Source organism: Desmodus rotundus, chromosome 1, assembly GCF_022682495.2.
Source record: "Desmodus rotundus isolate HL8 chromosome 1, HLdesRot8A.1, whole genome shotgun sequence".
In the NCBI taxonomy this organism is placed as follows: domain Eukaryota; kingdom Metazoa; phylum Chordata; class Mammalia; order Chiroptera; family Phyllostomidae; genus Desmodus; species Desmodus rotundus.
In genome coordinates this window covers 72,785,356-72,809,347 of record NC_071387.1, presented here as the reverse complement: position 1 = coordinate 72,809,347, position 23,992 = coordinate 72,785,356, and the positions used below count along the sequence as shown (strand labels likewise).

The 23,992-nt window shown below is 38.6% G+C and overlaps 1 protein-coding gene across 3 annotated transcripts in view; it reads right to left on the bottom strand.

Annotated features, from left to right (window-relative positions):
- The window catches only part of TEK (TEK receptor tyrosine kinase), a 112,650-nt gene extending 94,766 nt beyond the window's left edge, over positions 1 to 17,884 (bottom strand). Inside the window, exon 1 of one of the 3 annotated variants that reach the window (XM_045193719.3) lies at positions 17,757 to 17,884. Coding sequence is in view for 2 of the 3 variants with exons in the window: in XM_045193718.3 (XP_045049653.2) it covers positions 8,846 to 8,897 (52 nt within the window). In the remaining variant the exon portion in view is untranslated. Of the gene's footprint in view, positions 1 to 8,845; positions 9,405 to 17,756 lie in introns of those variants that run through there. The other 2 variants (XM_045193718.3, XM_045193716.3) reach the window with 2 other exon arrangements.
- Positions 17,885 to 23,992: the final 6,108 nt, after the last annotated feature.

The following is a 23,992-nucleotide window of genomic DNA, read 5'->3' as shown; positions in this document are numbered from 1 at the left end:
AGAAGACACATCACCCTAGAGCTTCAGGTCAGTCAGGGCCAGAGACAAGAGGAAATGGGCGTCTGGCAGGAGAAAAGTAAGGAGCACTATGGTGTGAGCTGCAGAGCCACAGGTAGGAATTCCCTCACCCTACACTCCAGATTTTTAGCAAAATCCCAAGAACACACAGCTCTAAGCTTTTCTCCCCTTGTCCCTGAGATAAGGCCAAGCTGGAGGTACCAATGTTGAGTTTCACCGAGGAAAGCTGGGGAGTTCCATCATCTGGCACAGAACATAGAACCACCTGCCCTCATGGGTGGATCTGTGCTTTGAAAGGACTGGCATGAGGCATTATAAAAGTCTCCAGCTTTGTTTATAAGCACATAATTAAGAATATCTGATTTTTATTGAGTGTTCATTGTGTACCAACCCTGTAGTAAGTACTTTTAAGTAGTATCTCTTTAAAAATCTTCCCCAAAATTACATGAACAGATATTGTTATCAGCATCATTTTCCAGCTTAAGGTGACCAGGAACTACTAGTTAGAAGACAGCAAGTGAAGTTTGGGAAAGAGCTCAGAATCTGGGTTCATTCTCAACTGAACTCTGGTCTCCACCATTTCCTGCTGAGACCATGGGGTCACTCAGGACTATTCACTTTAAAGACACAAAACCAACCCAAAATGGTATAAGCAACTAAGAAAGACTTGCTCCTATAATTGGAAGGTACAGGGACGGGTCTCTGATCTAAAAACACCGGACCCAGTGCTCAAATGATGTCAGAGTGCCTGCCCTTGGTTCTGTTCCATTACTGTCCTCATTCTTCCTCACCAAGACCAGCTTCCTTCAAGTGCCCAAGGAACCTGGTAGCCCCAGGTGTACAGTGTCCTCACTGAAGAAGGAGAACATATTGCTCATAAATTCCCAGAGAAAGTCTAACTGACCATGCGGGGCATGCACCCTCCACCTGAGCCAACTGCAGTCATCAGATGGATGGAACACTCTGTGATCAACGATCGGCAGTCCCATCAGAATCACACGGAGGGAAACATGACAGCTCTTGAAAAGCAGAGACATTAGGCAATACAAAATAATGGGTGTCTACTACAGTAGAAACGTCGGGCAAGTCGCTCAACCTTTAAGAACCTGAGTTTCAACATAGATTTTTAAAAATTAATAATACCCATTGTGCAAGTTTGTTGGGAGATATTAAAATCATATTAAACACTTGGTACATAGAGATATTCATCTATGGTGGTCATTTTTGTTATTACTGGTACTATTATTGTTTTACGGTTGTTTTTGACACAGGGATCGGAATTTGAAGCCCATCCCAGATTCCCAGATGTCTAAAGCACTGCTGTCCCCAGGGTGGAGTCCCCTTGGCTCTGCAGCCAGACGCCTTGCACAACCCAGGCCCTGTATGCCAAGGTTAAGCTGGTTCACCATCTGACGGCCGCAGAGCAGTGAGTGCCTCCCCAACGCCAGCAATGTCAATACTGCCTTCCTGACTCCGCCTATTGTATCTGGAGGAAAGTGGCCTAGCATTGTCTTCCAGTGCTCCCCCCAGGAAACATGATATCACCCTCTAACAAAAGCGGGAAAGCTGACAGATCTACTGAGATGGGTGTGACCACCACACACACCTCACTGGTCAAGCCCTGGAGGAGGGTCTGTGACAAGCTGAGAGCAAACAGCAGTTACACAGGGTGTCCTTCAACAGGCGGCCTGATGGGTTCCTTTGGTTCATCTTTCAATTTTCTCCCTCTCTTTGTTAAAACCATACCATGTTAGACACGGAGTCACTAGGCAGTGGGAATGCACTCCCTCTAATCAACAGATGTGTTGAAGAGTCAGAACTCTGTCCATCTGGCAGAGCCATGTCCCCACACCTGTCTCTTCAGCCTTTGGGAAGGAACATAGGGATAGTCAGATTCCTCCTGAAGGGACAAAAGGAGGCAGTGGGGGTGGGGAGTACCAAAAAAGCAGTCATGGCTCAATCTAAAAAACATTCTGCACGTGTGATGTGAGTTAAGAAACAGTTTGGCCAGACTGGTGGGAATTGGGTTATCAGTTTTAAATTCCAGAAATAAGGGAGGCAACTTTAGATATTCCCTTTCCTGAGGGCTGGGAGTGATGCCAGTTGATCCTCTGACATCCCTTCTAGTTTGGGTTCTTAATACTATCAGTGCACCTGGCTCTTTGTAAGACAACACACCTGAAAGGCTGGTTCCCCCATGCCAGACTCTGAGGCTGTCACTCTGCTGACCCCATCTTACTGTCCCCTTCTTAAAACTCTCTCCTTCTTTAACTATCACAACACCAATCCTCTAAAATCCCAGGAGAGGAATCTGATTGGATTTGCTTCTCCTACCAACTCCCTCACTACTTCTTCACAGAAGACTTAGCTGTCTCCTCTTTCTCCTCCCTTCACTTAAAGCTTAAGATATATTCATGCCTATAACTTCATTACTGTAAACCAAAGATTTCTATGTCTCAATTCCCTTCCCCAATCCCTTTTTCTGAGCATCAGACCCAGAAAGCCAAATTTTGCTAAATATTTCCATTTATATGGAACCTTAACGTCAACATGTACAAACTAATTACTTGCTCCATTGCAGCTCATCTCCAACCAGTTCCTTCTGCCATGTTTCAATACACCGAACAGCACCACCATCACCCAAACCAGAATCCTGAAGCAATGCTTATTCTCTCCCCTTTCTCTCAACCTCCTATAAGCACTCAATCACCAACCCTTACAGTTTTACTTCCTAAACACGTTCAAGGCCCCTCTTCATCCAGGCCTTCCTGCCTGAAGTATCGGTAAGCCAAACTGGCCCAGACCTACCATCTCTGCCATGTGAATGCATCCTCCACACTATCATCAGAGTGAATATTCCAAGACATAGTCAGATACGATAGAACAAACACAATGCTAAATTTCAACATGTACCCCATGAAAATATAAGCTACTTAAAATGGCCTATAAAACCCTTCCCAATATGACTCCAATCTTAATTCTCCACTTCCACCCAACATTCCAGCCTTATTCAACTTCCTGGAGCTTGCTCTATTTCACACCCTGCTCCCTTTAATAGAAAGTTCTTTCTATTTCTTTTTGATCCAAGTTTTAAAATCATTTGTCTAGTCCTGACCAGTGTGGCTCAGTGGGTTGGGTGTCAACCCGCAAACCAGAAAGTTGTCAGTTTGATTCCCAGCCAGGACACATACCTAGGTTGCAAGCCAGGTCCCCAGTTAGGGGTGTGCGAGAGGCAACCAATCGATGTTTCTCTCCCTCTCTTTCTCCTTTCCTTCCCCTCTCTCTAAAACTAAATAAGTAAAATCTCTTGTTTAATAAAAATAAAACAAAATCACTTGTCTATGAGTAATTTGTAACTACAATTGGACATAATTTTTTGGCCATATTCACTACTATTAGGAGCTCTTGCAAAGTGAGAAAAATTAATGTTATTCATACTAAATTTAGCAATTAATGAAGTTGACATTGTGCTTTTAAATGTTTAATTCAACATTTATGTCTAATTTAGATTTTTAAAGTTTTACTCCTTATTGGAGCCAATAAAATTTTTTGTAGCTCTTGAAAAGCTAGATTTTATATAACCCCTATTATATCATGTATCACAATGTCACATTATTCATCTACCTATATTCATCTTTTCTACCAAAATGTGAACTTTGCAAGGGGGAAAAAAGACTCATCCTTTTTTGCATTCCTGGTATCCAGTACAGTACTTGGAACAAAGTAAGCCCTCAATATGTCTTCATTAACTGGAATAATAGGTGAGTAAGTGAATGAATAATAGGCAGGCAATAACTCAATAAATGTCTATCGAATAAAAAGTATTTATATCTTTAGGGTAGTATTAAACAATTGTACAATACTTAATATTAGGTAAATCTCTGGTTAAATCCATTTTCATGAGTATATCTTTTTTGTTTCATACCTAAGGGGAAAAAAGGGTTTTCTTTTGACCTTATTTACAGCAAATATTTAAAATAAGGCTTCCTTTTAAGATATGAGTGAATACTATTTGCAATGTATATGAAATTGATTCATTGCTGATGTTGTTGTTGCTATTTCAGTGTAGCTAAAACCCTTTCTACATTTTCTTTCTTTCGGGTCTGCTGAGGCATACCAAGTTCTCACTGTGGCATATTAAACTCCATTCAATAAAGACTACTGAACATCAAATACATGCCCTCTAAAAAATACAACAAATAATAATAGCTGTCATCAAAGACGTTAGAGGCTAATCCAGCTAAGTCTATGTGCCCAAAGCTCAAAGATACAGCCTGTGAGGTGAGGAAACTCAGAATTAGGAAAAGAACATCATGAGGAAGAGTTGGCCAGGCAAGTTGATTTGAGTTGTGTTTGCAGTGTGGACATGCAGAATGTCATTTCCAGACGGATGGAGCAGCATGAACAAGAACAAGGGGAAAGAATGCATTTATTGTGAAGATGGGCCTGTTTGAAGTAGAAGGGACGATAAGGGATGAATGATAAGGGATGATGTCATGATAAGGGATGAATGGGTAGGTGAGGAATAGCATTGGATACTAGGCCTAGTGTTCTGGCTTGTCAACTAGGGAATGACCAACACAAAATTTAAGGAACTGGAGTTTGTTGAGGTCTTTTAGAAGGAAACTGCTTCTGTGAGTAGTAAGTGATTCCCCTACACCTTGGAAAAGATTAACTCAGTCTTGAACTAGCATTAGCTTCACAGCAACATTTCCCTTTTGATTACTGTAGCTTTCTGTGTTGAGTTCTTATTCGCTAAACACTCTACATGCATTATCACACTTGATGCCTATAACACATCTGGGAAATAGATATTCTCATCCATAAAAGATGAGAAAACTGTGGCTTAGAGAAGTTAAATAACTTTCCCATGGTCATCCAATTTGGGCTTAACCCCAAGTCTGTGACTTTAAGATCCATTCTCTTAACTCCTTCTCCTGCATTCTTCATTAGCTCTACCTTAGTTCCACAGAGCAATGCCTTCAAAAGAGTCATTATAGCACATGTTCATGTGATTTTTTCTCAAAAGGCATATTGAGTTAAAATTCAGTGTAAAGTGACTATATTTGGGTCAACAGTCAGGACACACACCCAGCTGGGTCTAATTGGACAAAGATCTTGGTGGCTTTTCGGAAACCTTAGCCACCTGCTAAGTGATCAATGAGGAGCTACAGACAGACAATAAAATGAAAAGTATGTCTATACTCTCTATTCACATTCCTAACAGATGATCACCCAACCTATGCCTGAACATTATCCAGTGCAGTCGTTCACTCCTCAGGGGAATGTTAATAGAATTTTTAGAAAGTTTTCATTAGTAAAGCCAAACTCTCTTTGTACAATTCCCTCCATCCCTGAATCCTAGATCTGGCAAAACACAATGTCAATCTATCATGTCATCTATATGGAAATCCTTAATAACACTGCTATCCATCTATTTTTTTCTGACTAAAAATTCCCATGTGACGTGGTTTCTAAAGCACTTACCTTCTTGTTTGCCTACTAGGTTTGCTGTCAAATTTTCCCATGCCTTCAGTATTTAATAGATATGCTCTGAGCAGTAGGGTGAAGTGATGACTATTTCTAAATTGGACCATATATGTCTATTAGTGCAACTGTTACAGCTTATGTATTACATTTTTAGTAGGCAGAGGACGTGTTGGTTCCTATGAATTTTGCATGTCACCAAAACTTAGTGATACTTGGTGACACTAGAACTTTTCACAAGTCTCTCTCACACTGAACATACATAATTTATTTATTAAACCCAAATGTACAACTTGTCATTACCTATTTTGAAATAGTATCTTTTTGGTTTGGATCACCCATCTAGCCTAGAGAAATCTATCTGAAGCCCGATTCTGTGCTTTAACCAATAAGCCATCTACAGGGAATAAGCAGGTGACACAATCACACACATCTCTTTTTAGAGGTAGGGCCCCAGGAGACAAATTGATGTCAGAAAACTTTGGAGTCCACCCATCTGAATGCCCTAGAGGACAGAGCATTGTCTTCTGAGGTGGACTTGGAAGCGTCTTTGCCTTCTGGAAAGATGTCTTAGAAGAACTAGGCTCTAGCAGGAAGCTGTCCCAGGGTAGGGCTGAAAAGGAAATGCCAAGACCTCCCAACAAGACAATGATTAGGAGGGAGCATTTGTGAAGGAAGCAAAACTCCTCCCTCTAAAAACGATTCCCAGGTGTGTCTCTGATCCAAGCTTCTAGACCACCACCCTTGATTACTCAGACTTGGTAGTAGCCTTACAAGACCAGCCCCACTGAGGAGTTCCATCTGGAACCACTTCCCTGACCCTATACAGGCATACCTCATTTTGTTGCATTTTGCTTTATTGTGCTTCACAGATGTTGCATTTTTACAAGTGGAAGGCAAGACCCTGCACCAGCAAAAAGGTCATGACTCACTTTATTGTGATACTCGTATCATTGTGATAGCCTGGAACTGAGCCCACAATATCTCCAAGGTGTGCCTGTAACTGAATTTCCCCTGCCATTCCAGAAAAGATGTCCACTATCTGTGAATCCAGGTTATTTAAAATGTTAAATGAGACAGAAAAGGGGAATGAAGGCTCTCTACCAGAGACTTCCTTTTGGATCAGTGTTGATCACATAGGGCACACTATGATAAAGCAGAATGAGTGATTTATTTTGTTTTTCTGTACATACAACTCCTTAGAGAGAGCAGCCTGGTTTGGTGAGGATGGGGAAGTAGGAGAAAGTTGGTATGTTTATTAGAACTTGTTTGTAAGTGGAAATTGGCCATGATTCTTAATTGGGCGGGGGATGTATCAAAATCTAGGTGGGTTTCAGGGAAGTCTTTTGAAAATTACACTCTTCCTCCAACCCGTTTATAGGTGAGCATCTTCCACCCAGAGCTACTTTCACTGAGGCAAATGTGACATCATGTTTCAGTTGTTTGTTTAGAAAAAGTAAAGGAATGAGAAACAACCCACTGGACTAGAGAGATAAACATAAGCCCCTTGCTCCATTACTATAGTCTACTGGTGGTGGTGATTTGAAGAATGGGTTTCTATGCCTATAGATATGATCATGCTGGATTCTTATAATTACTAGTCCTTGGTATTCATGTTCACTGAGGCTTAGACTGGGAATGCAAGTTAGGATTCAACAAAACATACCTACCCCAGAAACCAGGCTTGCTAGTGTTACTCTCCCTTTTCAGTAAGAGCATGAAACCCTTCTCTTTGTACCCCTACCTGCGGAAGTCTATGCTATTTTTAGGGAACTAAGGTCTAGACATGGAGCAACTTTTTTTGCCAAATAACATTTTTATTTGATTTTACGACAGCCTTTCTAAGCTTATATTGTCATATATAGTCACTCTAGGGAAAAAAAAAAAGTAAATTAAAGCAATTGTATGTGTGTGTGTGATTTAACCTGAAAAGTACCTCAGAGCAACTGTGGACCCTTAGGCTTTGATTACCAAAACCCCTGGTGTAGAGTCAGTTCCAGATTCACGTCACTGATAAATGAGTTACAGAGAAAAAGTAAGCCAAAATGGAATTATGATCATTATTTGGTCTAAAGGTACATATTATTAGGAGGAAATTAACATTATTTCTATATTAATATAAAAACATTCTACACAAGTACTGAAACCATCTCAGATAATCTTTCATGTTTAGCAATTTGTATTACACATTCTTAGTCTTAAAAATATGATTAAATCCTCAATGTAATTGGTTGTTGAAAGGAAACTGAAAAGTATAAACAAATTACTTTATATTCAATTATATTATTTTATTGGGTTAATTTTTTTAATAGTTAAGATTTCAAACATAGAGAAAACTATAAAAATAATATAACAGTTGCTTATGTCTATTTGGATTAAATTCTATTAATGTAATATAGCCTGCACCATTAAGTTCAGCAAATTCCATTAAATTCATCTTTAATATTAATTCTATTTTTATTGCAACAGTTAGAATGCTTTCAAACTGAAGGGGAGAGATTGATGGCAATTATAGCTGTGGCTTATCTGCACTTGAGGTTTGGATACCACTTTCAGCCAGTACCCCATAGGACGAGGGAACTCCAGAGGTGTGCCACTGCACGGAGAATCTAAACACCAGACTAAATCTAAAAGCATTCAGACCAGTCGTTCCTTCACTCCACGGCAGGTTTGATACTCCCCTGTGCCCAGTGAACTGGGTGACTGCCTGAACTTTCATTTCATTGGGCCAATAAATATTTTATGGCAAATATTTTAAATGAAACAAAAGATATATAGCCCTTATCTTCCTTATCCCAACTAAGAAAAAAACAGTAAGCTTATTTAGACTAATTTGACTGCTTTGAATAAAATAGCATGCAGATAGGAAATCTGAATAAAAGCATTCTTGTTCTCAGTTAAAAATGACAATCTGTATGCTGTTAATTCTCAGCATGAATTTCATCGTTTCAAAAAGTTACTGAAGATTTTTGTTGAAGCAGGTAAAATCAGGATTGTTCTTTTGTTTTTTTTTAATTAAGGAAACAATCCCTAATGAGGAACAGTAAAATAACACACCAAGTAAGTAAATCTCTTGAAATAAAGTGACCTTATCAGTCCTCATAGAGTCTGTTAGCAACACAGGGGGGCGATTATGCAAAAGAGAAATTCTGGAAGTCAGTTCATACCACAAGGACTTTGAATTTCAATCCTTACATATATTAAATGGAGTGTTATATGTTAAATAAACAGTGCTTATGCCACAGCTGCTTCTTGTTAACTACACTTAGAAATAGTGAGAGAGCCCAGAATCACTGTTTGAAAAAAAATACTAAATCAAAACAATAAAGCCAAATCTTACCAGAAAGGAGCAAGCTGACTCCATAGAGAACTAAGCCGACGAAAGAGTTCATGCTTCCCCAAATCTCTCCATCCAGTTTCCGCAGATGTGCGTGAGGTCCTGAGGATCTTTTCAAACACCCAGAGGTCTGTGGCTTTCCATTCTCATGTTCTACTGGGTCTTGTTTACAAGTCAGAGGCAAGAAGGAACAGCACAGAAGCAGGCTGTAACAGTCTCATTTCTGTCTCTGAGCACAGGGAGTTTTAAGTTCCTTTTTCCTGTTTCCTTTGTAGATTAGGATGGGAAAGGCTGTATCTTAAAGGCATTTGGTATCAGGAGGACTGGGGGCACTGCAAACCCTCTCCATCTTGCAATTCATCAAAAACACTTATCTATTGCTCTTGCTTCTGCTGCTTTTGCTGCTGTTGTAGGGGTAGAGGAATTTTTGTTGGAAGTGTGGGTCCTGGTCAGCATTTTCAGAAACAATAGGGGTATCCTCTCATGGGCGGGAAATAGAACAACAAGCCCTCCACCTATGTATGGTATGCGATGATGACAGGCCCTCCTCTGCCTTCTAACAGCTCTCCCGGGTCCACTTGGGATCTCTGACAAAAGGGGCTTCTGGGTGTGCGGAGCAGTTTTTGCTTTTGTGTTCTCGCTTAACCCACGTGGTTTGAATTGGGAAAAGAAGTTTTCGTGATGAGAGGACACAACCCGAAAGGCAATTAATTTGGCTAATTACCGGTGAGGTCAATGCTCAGTGTGGCCACAGAGACCAGAGTCCAAAATTGTTAGCCTGTTTTCTTTCACACGGATGATTTTCTAGTTGGGCAAGAGCCCAAAGATATCCATGCTACTAGCTATTGCTTTAATTTTTATTACTAATTCACCTGAAGCTGATCTATTTTATTAAAGAACTTAGCATAAAAGAATTCTAGCAATAAGAGGGACTTTGTTGTTATTGGCCAATGGCTTGTCAGGAGAAAATTATATACAAAATTAAAAAATAACCATGTGTCCTGGCCGGGTGACTCAGTTGGTTGGAGCGTCATCCTGTGCACCAAAAGGCTGTGAGTTTGATTCCCTCCCAGGCAGGGTACACATTTAGGTTTCAGGTTCGATCCCCAGTTCGGGTACAAATAGGAGGCAACCAACCCATGTTTCAGTCTCACATGTCTGTCTGTCTGTCTGTCTGTCTCCTTCTCTCCCTCTCTCCCTTCCTCTTTCCCTAAAATCAATAAACATGTCCTCAAGTGAGGATTTAAATAAATAAATAAATAAATAAATAAATAAATAAATAACCTGTGTAACAACCAAACTTGAGTGGGATATAAATATTATTCATAAGAGCAGAGAGTAGCTAGGCCAAAAGGAAAATAGCCATTGGAGTAACCATACCTAAAATGAGATCAGAGGCCCTTAATTTATCTAGATGATAGTTGCTCCGTAACATGAATTATGACTTTAGAGAGTTGACATATTGTTCATCACCCTGCTCTCAATCCTGAGGATGGAATTGTCTGCTCTTCCTTTTCCTACTCACCACAGGAAAAGGCAGATGCTGCTAGTCTTGCCTAATTTCTGTCCCAGATTTTATCACATCAGCAATGGTCTTGAGACCAATTGATGTTGCCGAGCTGCTGGGGGAGAAAAGCTCCGGGTCTGTTTTCAAGTGGAGCTGAATTCACATACTGTCCCTGTCACATGTGTGGCCTGAGACATTTAATGTCTTTGAGCCTCAGTTAATGGGTGTAAAATGGCTATAATGTTATATTCATGGGGTTTTGAGAGGATTAAATGAGAATTAAAAATAAATAAGATATCTGGCACTGTGCCTAATTCACAGAATGTATTTTCTTTATCTTTCCAGTCTGTTTCTGATTTCAGTCCTAGGAGCTTTGGCCAGAAAGTCATTCTCTAACCCCATAAAATGGCTTTAAGTTTGGCATTGTAAACAGCCAATCCAGGAATCAGAGATTATAATGTATTGAATTATATTAATATATTATATATTAAAGTACGCCACATATATTGTATAGTATTATATATTATATAATAATATATTATATTATATACCCCTGCTAGTCCCAGCTCTGCCATAATCTGCCCAGGAGGCCTTTCTTTGGACAATTTATTTCCCACCTCTAGGCCTCAGTTACTCAACTATAAAATGAAGGAGTTAGACTGGATGTGACTAATTTCCCTTCTGATGTAACACCTCACAAGACCAAATGACTAAATTGTCCCATTCTCAGCAACCCCAAATTGATTCCGAGATCCTCTCATCTGGGCAGTTCAAAGAAGATGCTAGCTTTGTACCTCTGTCACGGTGAAATCCGGAGAGTGTCAAAAATGTGCTTTATTTTTAAGAACATGGTGGTTGAGACATTGTGAGGTCTCCTGGGCCCAGGCCATAAGGGGCAGCAATGAGAGGCCTTGGAAATAAACTCCAGGGTACCTGCCCCCGGGAACAGCTTCCTCTCTTTGTGCTTAATGTCCACACAAGGAAGTCATTGCTCACACTCCCTCCTGTTGGCTAGTTCTGTGGGCTGAAGATGCTACTACCTTGCTTCCTTTTCTGGGCTGCCTCCCTCTGTTACCCAGAAAAGCAACTCAGTTTCATCCTTCCCCCATCCCCCAGAAAAATCTACCCTTACCCAGAATGGTTAGTCAAGTTCTTTTTCCCTCACTTATCCAGAATGAGTGACCCCATTTTTTTCTTCTCTCTGTAGTTCAGAAATGTTGCTCAGTTTATATCTCCATTATTCAAAGGGGCTATGTATTTTAATCTCATCTTCCATTTCATTCTTTCCATTATTATCCACAATATTGACTCCATTTAAAAAACACAGCTGGATTTCCTGAGCCTATGATTACACAGCTAGTCAAAAGGCTGAGCAACTTTTCTCTGGGACATCTGCATCTTTAGCATGTAATTTCCAGGTGTAAAGTGAAGATAACTTGTGGGTAAAAGTGACCAGACTTGCTCTGCTCCAGCTTCCTACCATATGGATGTTAGAACATGGAGAACCAGTCAAGAAACAGTGGAAGCAGAACTGACTGGTGATATGTTGGGAAGTTGCAAAACTGAACGGCATGCTAGGATTTCCAAGGGAAGGGAGAGGCTACATCCACGTGTTAGGACTTTCCCCCAATACATAACATGTTAAGGAAATACCACGTGCTTGGATATGACCACAACACTTCTCTAGAAAGCTGGCTGTGGCCGCGATCGAGGCATCTCCGTTCATTCTCTGAAGAGCCTCATTGGGGTCTAGCTAGATCAGCTCTCTACCCTCTGCTGCTCTGTCCACCTCGGAAGGTTGAAATGGTCTCTCCTTCTTTGCCTGGTTAATTCCCAGTTACCTTCTAGTTCTCAATCTAAGAAATGTCTTCCCTGATTCAAATTAGGTCTCCCCTGTTATTCTCTCACAAGACCCTGTTCTTTTATTTCATTGTACCAATCACAAGTGGTAATAATATACTTGTAACTTTCTCTTTTTATGTCTTTCCCCCACTTGACTGCAATCTTCAAGAGGCAGGGACCATATCTAATTTATTCACCACTGAATTCACAGACCTGAGCACAGTATCTGGCAAATAGGTCTTAAATAAATATGTAATGAATTAATAAATAAAAATATTCCCATTGTAACTCATATACTCACATCTAGAATAGGCTTTGGAGTTAGGCAAACCTAGATTACATGTTATAATGATAATTTACTCCATGTATGACCTGTGCAATTTAATTCACATTATGAACCTCAAACTCTTCATCTTCCAAATGCAGAAAAAATAACCTAATTATTGAGATTATACACACAACATATTTTAATATTATATTTATATTATATGTATATATATATTATATGCATATTATATGTATATTAAATGTATTGAATTATATTAATATATTATATATTAAAGTACGCCACATATATTGTATAGTATTATATATTATATAATAATATATTATATTATATACCCCTGCCAGATATCATATGTGTGTGTATATATTAAAAATATATACTGAAATTAAAAAATATATTATATCTAATAATATATTATATAACAATATGTTAATTATGATATATTATATAATAGTAGATCATATATTACATATAGTATATTTTAAAATATATATTATATATTATATATGTATATACACACACCCAATATCTGGTTCTAGTAAACTGATGCGGACACCAGCCTGCAGTGTCCATGGTATTATGGATGAGATGAGACAAATTCACACAGACTACAGAAATCCTGTAGAGGAAAATCCTGTGGGGAAAATCCTGTGGAGGAAAACCCTGTGGAGGACATGGCTGCTCTCTCAGTGAAAGAGAGGGCCGGCCCCGTCCCTTCCCTGAACAGGCTTTTATTGCTTTTCTGGGCACATTACATTAAGGATGGTCCTCTTTTACTATATACAGGTTTGCTGTAGGTGGTTACCTTTTACAGAAAACAAAAGAGAGAATGTTGCTAATTATATCAAAAAGGAAGGATATTTGTAAAGGGAAAAGTGGTTGAACTGGTTACACTCGTCCTTGGAAGATTTAGCACAGATTTTAGGAAGTTACTTTAAAGATATGCAGTAAACGTTTGCTGCCTCAATTCAGGGTGAGGGAGTTTTAGCAAAAAGCAAGTCTCAAACTGCCTAAGTGCAATGCAGGCCTGATTCCCCACGGGAAAACCTATCTATGGGTGTGGGTCCTGTGTGCCAGACCTCACTTTCCACTGGCCTATCTGAGTGGGAGCTGGTCTACATTTACCACGCCACGCAGAATGATCTCAATAGTAAATATTGAATAAAGGGTCTCTAGGTGTGCCTCCCCATTCACAACCACCACCATCACCATTCTTGAGCTGTTATATAGAGCCATTTGCAATGAGGAAACGAGGTCCCACACTGGCTTAAAACCTTGCCCAGCTGTGGGTAGCAGAGGCAGTATTAGAAACCTGGCCTTTTTGCTCCAGTTTTTATAAGTTTATTATATGGCTCTTTTTTTCATAGTTCACCCTTGGACCACACTGTGCAGAAAAGTAAACAAAGATAAATATAGGAAACATCACAAACACAAACAAGGTATACCCAGACCTCAGGAAAGTATTTGAAATGGAACTTTGACAGGTAATGGAAAAGTGTGATGACACTGAGAAATGCCATCAGTTCTCATTATGTTTTCAAAATAGTAAGAACTATTTTCAGGATTGGTGGTCTTTCCACAGCCTTGCTCCAGGGAAGTAAAAGTGGGCTTCCTCATGAGTCAAGCTTACTAAGTTTAATTTTATGTATCAAGACATACTTAGACCAGAAAAAGAAAAGAGAACCAAACCACACCAACAAATAAGCAAACAAAACAAATAAGGCATTTGTCTGATATTTCAATTTTTCTCTGCTTTCTGCATTTTACATGTGAAAAAATCAATAGAAAACATTAAATATTTTTGAAACGGATTGACAAAATTATCAATGGATAAGTAAATAATGCTTTTGAAGAAATGTGGAAATTAACTTGTACAATGTTATTATTATGGGTATCATATGCCTAGCAGTCAGTATCACAAATATATACCATAATCAGGGGTGTCCAGCCTGCCACCAAGGATGGCTGTGAATGTGGCCCAACACAAAATCGTACATTTACTTCAAACATTATGAAATTTTTTGTGTGTGATTACATGTCACAATTTAATGTGTGGCCCAAGACAATTCTTCTTCTTCCAGTGTGATCCAGAGATGCCAAAAGGTTGGACACCCCTGTTAAATGTATATCATTTGGCCCAGAAAATCCACATTTAAGTTATACCCCAATCCAAAATCAAAGATATGCCCCAAAATGTATAGAAGTATTGTTGCTAATAATCAAAACCTGGAAATAATCTAAATAGCTAACAAAGTGAATTATTTCTATAAATCATGGCACAAAATGAAATACCAGACAAATGTCAAAATGTTATGGTAGAAGTATTTTGACATGGAAAGATGTAAAAGATGTTTATGTTATATTCTTACTGGAAAAAATATAGATTGAATGGCATAAAAATTTATATATATATACATGCACACACAAGGTAAATATATACCAAAATGTAAAAAGTTACTATTTCTAGATATTTTTTTAACTAAATTTTATTTTGTTCTTTATAATGTTCTATAATTTCAACATTTGAAAAATTATGAGTGCCCTGCCTAGGTGGCTCAGTTGGTTGGAGCATCATCCTATATACCAAAAGATTGTGGGTTCAATCCCCCGTTGGAGTTTATACAGCAGGCAACCGATCCATGTTTCCTTTGTCTCTTTCTCCTTCTCTCCCTCTCTCTCTCTTCATTTCTCTTGAAAAATCAATAAGCACATCCTCAGGTGAGAATAGGAGGAAGAGGAGGAAGAGAAGAAAGAGAAGAAGGTTGGGGGGAAATTCTTTAGACAGTTGACTCAGGGCAATAGGATATACCTTAAAACACCATTGGCAAATAAGAAACAGAATCCAAGAGAACCTCAGCCTTCAGGAGGTGAGGCAAACAGGTTGGGGTTTGACTTCCCACAGCATAGCCTTGGCATTCTGCCTTTTGCAGGGCCATGGGCACTGAATCACCAGAGCCATCACGTCTGGCTTCTCAAGGACTTTAATGAATTTTTTTTTGACCTGGCTGTACTTAACAGTGGCTAGCAGAAAAGGAAGGGTCATTAACAATTAAGTCTTGGCCTTCACGTGGTAATCAAACAGTCCGGTACTGGCATAAGAACAGACACATAGATCAATGGAACAGAATAGAGAGCCCCAAAATAAGCCTAAGTCTCTATGGTCAATTAATATTCAACAAAGGAGGAAGAAGCATAAAATGCAGTAAAAATAGCCTCTTCGATAAATGGTATTGGGACATCTGGACAGTTACATGCAAAAAAATAAAACTCGACTACTAACTTATACCATAAACAAAAATAAACTTAAAATGGATAAAAGACTTAAATATAAGTCATGATACCATAAATTCCTAGAGGAGAATATAGGCAAAAAAAATTTCAGATATTCCACACAGCAATATTTTCAACGATATGTCCCCTAGAGCAAGGGACATAAAGGGAAGAATAAACAAATGGGACTTCATCAAAATAAAAAGCTTCTGCATGGCTAAAGAAAACATTAGCAAAAGGAAAAGGGAACCAACTTTATGGGAAAATATATTTGCCAATGATATCTCGGACAAGGGTTTGATCTCCAAAATATATAAAGAACTCACACAACTTCACACCCAGGAAGACAAACAATCCAATTAAAAAATGGGCAAAGGACCTGAACAGATACTTCTCCAGCGAGGACATACAGAGGGCCCAGAGACATATGAAAGGATGCTCAGCATCACTAGCCATCAGAGAAATGCTAATTAAAACCATAATGAAATAACACTGCACACCAGTCAGAATGGAAAACATAACCAAATCAACAAACAACAATTGCTGGAAAGGTTGTGGAGAAAAGGGAACCCTAGTGCACTGTTGGTGGGAGTGCAGACTGGTGTAGCCACTGTGGAAAACAGTATGGAATGTCCTCAAAAAACTGAAAGTGGAACTGTCTTTTGACCTGGCAATTCCACTGCTGGGATTATACCCTAAGAATCTTGAAACACTAATTCAAAAGAACCTATGCACCCTAATGTTCATAGTAGCACAATTTGCGATAGCCAAGTGCTGGAAGCAGCCTAGGTGCCCATCAGTAAATGAGTGGATCATAAAACAATGGTACATTTACACAATGGAACACTATGCAGTAGAAACAAAGAAGGAGCTTCTATCCTTCATAACAGCATGGATGGAACTGGAGAGCATTATGTAAGTGAAATAAGCCAGGTGGTGAGGGACAAATACCATATAATCTCACCTATAAGTGGAATCTAATTAACAAAACAAAGAAGCAAGCAAAATATAACCAGAGACATTGAAATTAAGAACAAACTGACAGTAACCAGAGGGGAGAGGGGAAGGAAATAACTGGGGCAAGAAGGGAAGTGGTCATCAATGAACATGTATAAAGGACCCATGAAAAAAGCCGAAGGGGGGTAACATTGAAGGTGGGAGGTGGGGGTGGGTGGGGTGGGGGAAAGTGGTGGCAGAAAATGGAGACAACTGTATTCGAACATTAATTAAAAAAAAAAAGTCTTGGCCTTCAGGCAGGACACCACAGTTAAAATGGCAACTCCTACTCAGCTCTGGAGTGGAGCTGATGGCTATGAAAAATACCTGAGTCCCTCTGAACCCCATTTACACTAAACCTTTTTTTAACACCTAAATGGCCAGCACCGTGCTAGTAGCTGTGGGAAGAGGAACAGGTTAGAAGATGTTGTTTCTGATTTTGAAACTCACAATAACACAATCCCAGCATGGCAACAGTGTATCAAAACAGGAAAGGTTGAATAACAAAATCAGGCATTGAGTGGTTAAACATCAAAGGGTGGTGCTGGCAGTACAAGTTTTAGTAGTCTTTGCTTTGGTGTCCTTTAGGCCATGAGACACCAATTCTCAAGTCTTTCTTCCTTCTCAGCACATGTGGCATATTTCCAGATAGACTGTAAGCTACTTAAGGCAGGCAGTATGTAATTTATTTCAGATGATCCTGTACTATTCTTTCAATGGCTTAAGGGAAAAAGTAACTAGGTTGCCTTAAAATCAGTAAGATCAATTTGCAGACAGAATAGACTGGGGTTATTTCCACTCCATCCCCTAAAGAAACCTTCAAAAGAAGATAAAAATAAAAAGGAAAGGAACTCCTATTTATCCTTCAAGATACAATTCAAATGTCAGTTAGCCGTGAAAAGTTCTCTCAATGCTAGCTGTCAATACCAACAAACCAAACCATAGCTTAGAGACTTAAAGGTAAAAGACATTTACATGGCTCATGATTCTGTGGGTCAACAGTTCAGCCTTACCTGGACAGTTCTGATCTCATCTGGCATCCCTCATGTGTCTGTAGTCATATGTCAATCATCACAGTTCAGCCTCAGGAATTGGCTGTCTGTGAGGCAACAAGGTTGAAGGAGCCACACATTTCTTATCCTCTGCAAAGCTAGCCTGGCTTGTTAATATGGCAGGTTCAGAAATCCAATAGAGTGAGTGGAAACATGCAAGTTCCCTTGAGGCTGTTAAATAATTAAACAAGCAGGCCATTAGACCCATGTGGCTCTTGTGCCCTGGCAGCCTACATAACCAAACCAAATCTAAGCCTGTAAATGCTATAAGGTTAGGAAATCAAAACACTAAGATCAACCAGTCACAAACAGCCAAGTTGGCTTTAAAGCTTTGGCCAAACAATTTTCTTACTTTGCTTTCACTTTTTCACTATAAATGTCTTTCCCCAGCTCTCATGGGTGGAGTACTCAGAATCACTTTCAGTTTGATGCTGTCTGATTTGAATTGATTTTGCTCAAATAAATTCTTAACATTTTAATGTGTCTCAGTTTATCATTTTATCAAGGCCTAAGCTTAGAATTGGCACATCATTACTTCTGACATGTTCTGGTCACTAAATCAAGTCACATAGCTAAGACAAGATCCATCAGATAGAAATATAGGCTTCAATTTTTTTTTTATTTTAAAAGATATTATATCATGGTTGAATAAAAAGTATAAATATTAAGGTCAATTTAATTGGGAAAGACTAAGTCAAAAATAAGAATTCTACAACCTTTCAGCTTCTATTTTTTTATTGAAGAAGCTATTAATAATGTCAATTTTATAGCAATAATAACCTATTGAGTGAAAGTGCTTTAGGAGGAAAATAGCACACAATTAAATTAGTTTCCTTGGTATTAGATTTAAACTGATATAACAACCCTAACCAGTGTAGCTCAGTTGGTTGAGCATCATCCTGCAAAGTAAAAAGTCACTGGTCAGAGCACAAACCTGGGTTGTGAGTTCAGTCCATGTAGGGGCGCAGGAGCACATACCACAGGCAACCAATCAAACATGGATGTTGTTCTCTTTCTTTCTCTCTCCCTTCCCCTTTCTAAAAATAAATAAAGAGATCACTTCCAGGCAAGATGGAGGCATAGGTAGATACACTGAGCCTCCTCCCATAATCAAAAGAAGGACAACAAATTTAAAAGCAAAAAACAACCAGAACTGCCAGAAAATCAAACTGTATGGTAGTCCTACAACCAAGGAGTTAAAGAAGAAACATTCCTCCGGACAATAGGAGGGGCAGAGATGGGCAGCCTGGCAGAGAGGACTCGCAGAAAGGTGGGAGCTGGAGGACCAGGGTGGGCAAGGCAGCGGCTGGCAGACTCGGCAAGGTGGCAGCTGTTGGAGCGGGTGGTCCCACATTTGTGTGTGGATTAACTAGGAGGAACAACTGGGGAGTGATACAGACCACGCAATCCAGGGTTCCAGCATGGGGAAATAAAGCCTCAAAACCCCTGAATGAAAAAAACTGGGGGGGTTGAGGCTGCAGTAGAAACTCCCAGGCTCACAAGAGAGTTCGTTGGGGAGACCCACAGGGTCCTAGAATGTACACAAAACCACCCACCCGGGAATCAGCACTAGAAGGGCCCAATTTGCTTGTGGATAGCAGAGGAAGTGACTGAAAGCCAACCAAGAGCTGATCAAGTGGAATTGTTCCTTCTCGGACCCCTCCCTCACATACAGTGCCCCAACACATCCATCCAGGGTTGCCCCATCCTGGAGAATACCTAAGGCTCTGCCCCTTACCACGTATCAGGCCCACTGAGGCAAAACAAAAAAATGGCCCAAATGAAAGAACAGATCAAAACTTCAGAAAAAATACAACTAAGCAATGAAGAGATAGCCAACATATTATATGCACAGTTCAAAGCACTGGTAATCAGGATGCTCACATAATTGGTTGAGTATGGTCACAAAATAGAGGAAAAAGTGAAGGCTATGAAAAGTGAAACAAAGGAAAATGTACAATGAACCAACAGTGACAGGAAGGAAACCAGGACTCAAATCAGCAGTTTGGAGCAGAAGGAAGACATGAACATTCAACCAGAACAGAATGAAGAAACAAGAATTCAAAAACATGAGGACAGACTTAGGAACCTTCGGGACAACTTTAATTGTTCCAATGTCCGAATCATAGGGCTGCCAGAAGGAGAAGAGGAAGAGCAAGGAACTAAAAACTTATTTGAACAAATAATGAAGGGGAACTTCCCCAATCTGGTAAAGGAAATAGACTTGCAGGAAGTTCAGGAAGCTCAGAGAGTCCCAAAGAAGTAGGACCCAAGGAAGCACACACCAAGGCACATCATAATTAAGTTACCCAAGATTAAAGCGAAGGAGAGAATCTTAAAAGCAGCAAGAGAAAAGGAGACAGTTACCTACAAAGGAGTTCCCATGAGACTGTCAGCTGATTTCTCAAAAGAAACCTTGTAGGCAAGAAGGGGCTGCAAAGAAGTATTTGAAATCATGAAAGGCAAGGACCTGCATCCAAGATTACTCTATCCAGCAAAGCTCTCATTTAGAATGGAAGGGCAGATAAGTGCTTCCCAGAGAAGGTCACGTTAAAGGAGTTCATGATCACCAAGCTCTTATTATATGAAATGTTAAAGGGACTTATCTAAGAAAAAGAAGATCAAACATACGGACAGTAAAATGACAACAGACTCACAACTGTCAACAACCAAACCTAAAACAACAAAAAGAAAAACAAACTAAGCAAACATCTAGAACTAGAACAGATTCACAGAAATAGAGATCACATGGAAGGTTATCAGTGGGGAGGGGGGAGAATGGGAGAAAAGGTACAAGGAATAAGAAGCATAAATTGTAGGTACAATATACACAGGGGGAGGTTAAGAATAGTATGAGAAATGGAGAAGCCAAGGAAATTATATGTATGACCCATGGACATGAACTGAGGTGGGGGAATGATGGTGGGAGTCAGGGCACAGGGTGGAGGGGAATAAAGGGGAGAAAAAAAGGGATAACTATAATAGCATAATCAATAAAATATATTTAAAAATAATAAATAAATAAAATCTTTACACTGATATAATATAGTTGACCATAGAAGCTTTTCAAATTTAGACTTTACCTTTTGATATAGAGTTACAAAGTCATAATGCAAAGTCAAGAACTTTGTAAATAAAGGTTTTTAGTAATTTTTTTAAAGTCACATTTATTGAGATATTATTTATATGCTGTAAAATTAACACCCCCCTGGCCACTTTAAAAAATAATTAAGGTATAAAACACATAACACAAAATTTACCAACTTAACCATTTTTAAATTTTATTTATTTTTTTGTTTTTAGAAAGGTGAGGGGAGGGAAAGAAACTGATTGGTTGCCCCCTCATAAGTACCCTGACCAGGGACTGAACCTGCAATTTAGGCATATGCCCTGACCAGGGATTGAACTCATGACACTTGGCTTTTGTGGGACAATGCCCAACCAACTGAGCCATACCAGTCAGAGCCACCTTAACCATTTTTAAGAGTACATTTCAGTAATGTTAACTATATTCACATTGCATGCAACAGATCTCCAGATTTTATACTGATTGAATAACAGTTCACTTATCTTTCCTCTAAGCTTCTGGCAACCATAGTTCTGCTTCATGTTTGTATGCATTTGACTATTTTAAATACCTCATGTAAGTGGAATCATACAGTATTTGTGTTTTTGTGACTGGCTAATTTTACGTAGCATAATGTACCTAAGTTCATCTATGCTGTATCTTGTAACAGAATTTCTTTGTTTTTGAAGGCCACATAATATTCCATTGTGTGCATAGCCACATTGGTTTTGTACATTCATCAGTTGATGAGCATTTGGGTTGTTTCCACCTCTTGGCTATTTAAAATGAAGTTGCAATGAACATGGGTATGCAAATATCTCTTTGAAATCCTGCTTTCAACTTTTTGGAGATATATATATATGTATGTGTGTGTGTGTGTGTGTGTATACATACATGTGTGTATACATACGTGTGTGTATAATCTCCAGAAGTGAAACTGATGCATGATAATTATAATTTTAACTTTTTGAGGAACCTCCATAATGTATTTCATAGCAGCTACATTATTTTACATTCCCACCAATAGTGCACAAGGGTTTAAATTTCTCCACATCCACACCAAAATTATTTTCCTTGAAAGTAGCCACCCCTAATGGTGGGTCAAGTAAAAATGCACCCCTTTTAATGTACAGACCTATGAGTTTTGACAAATGCATACCTTTGTATAAACACTACTCCAAACATTACAATTTCCATTACCTCAGAGTTCCCTTGGGCCTCATTTCAGTAAATCCCCTCCCCTAACCAAAAGCCCCAGGCAACCACTGATATGTTTATATCCCCATTGTTTTGACTTTTTCAAAAAATCATATAAGCAATCATATAGTCTACAGTGTTTTGAATATGGGTTCATTTGGCATAATGCACTTGAAACATTCATGTATTTGCATATTTGAGTAGATTTTTCTTCTTTGTTCCTGAATAGTATGTCCTTGTATTAACATACCACAATCTGTTTACCTACTCACCAGTTTATTCAATATTTGGAATGTTTCTAGTTTGGGTTCATTATTAATAAAGTATGTATAACTTTATTCATCTCTACAGCTTAAGCTGTATATCATTTGTAAACCTATATTATGTGTAAACATGTGCTTTTTATATCTCTTGGGTAAATACCAGGAACTGGGATTGGTGAATTATATAGTAACAGTCTGTTTAACTTTATAAGGAACTGCTGAACTGTTTTCTGTCAAGCCTATACCATTTTGTATTTCCACTACCAACATATAAGAATTCTTGTTGCCTTACATCCTAGCACTTGGTATTGTTAGGTTTTTAAAGATTTTTTTCCCCCAGCAATCCTAACAGGTATGAAGAGATACCTTGTGTTAATTTAAATTTGCATTTTCCTAATGACTGACAATGTTGAGCATCTTTTCATGTGCTCATTTGCTACTTACTTATCTACTTTGGTAAAGGGTTCAAACTGTGTGCTCATTTTTTAATTTAGTTGTTCCTTATTGTTGAGTCTTGAGAGCCTTTTATTACTCTTGTCAAGTAGGTGATTTACAAATAATTTCTCTCAATCTGTGACTTATCTTTCTATTTTCCTAACACTTGTCCTTGGCAGAACAAACTCTTAATTTGGAAGAAGTACAATTTAACAAATTTTTCTTTTTATAAATATTGCTTCTGTATTGCAACTAAGGCATCTTTGTCTAACACAAGGTCACAAAGATTATTTTTTGTTTTTTCTAAAAGTTTTATAAATATTTATTTAGCTTACTTACCCATTTTGAGTTAATTTTTATATTAGGTATCCGTTATAAATTGAGAATTTTTTATATGTGGATGCCTAGTAATTCTAGCACCATTTGTTGAAAAGACTATCCTTTTTCCATTTCATTTTCTTTGTATCTTTAAAAAAAATCAACTGACCACAAACATGTGAGTGTATGTCTAGGCTCTCCATTTATACCATTCATCCTCATGTCTACTCTTTGTGAATACTACACTGTCTTGGTTACTAGAGCTTTACAATAAATCTTGATATCAGGTAGTGTAAGTCCAACTTTTTTCTTCTACTTCAAAATTGTTTTAGTTTTTCTAGTTCCTTGTATCCTTCTGCTTACTTTGGACTTAATTTGTTCCTTTTTATATTCTAGTTTTATAAACATATCATTAGTTTGAGTCCTTTGTCTTTTAATATAATCATGTGATAACATAAAGTTCCCTCTAAGCTCTGCTTTAGTCACACTTTGCACATTTTGATATTTCACTGAATTTTCATTTTCATTTAGTGCAAAATATTTTCTAGTTTCCCTTTAACTCATGCGTTACTTAGAAGTGTGTTGTTGATTTTGTAAATATTTGGGTGTTTTCTAGGTGTATTTCTGTAAATGATTTCTAATTAGATCTGTTATGTATGATCAGTGAACATGCTTTATATGATTTCAGATCTTTTTAATTTGTTTAGGTTTGATTTATGGCCTGTAATATGGTCTCTCTTAGCGAATGTTCCATGTGCACTTGAACATAATATGTATTTTGCTGTTGGTGGCTGGAGTGTTCCAAAAATTACAGTGTGGCCCAGTTGGTTCATAATATTGTTTATGTGTTCCATATATATTCTTACTGATTTCCTTTCTATCTATTATATCAATTTTTAAAGTGTGAAAGGTTCCAG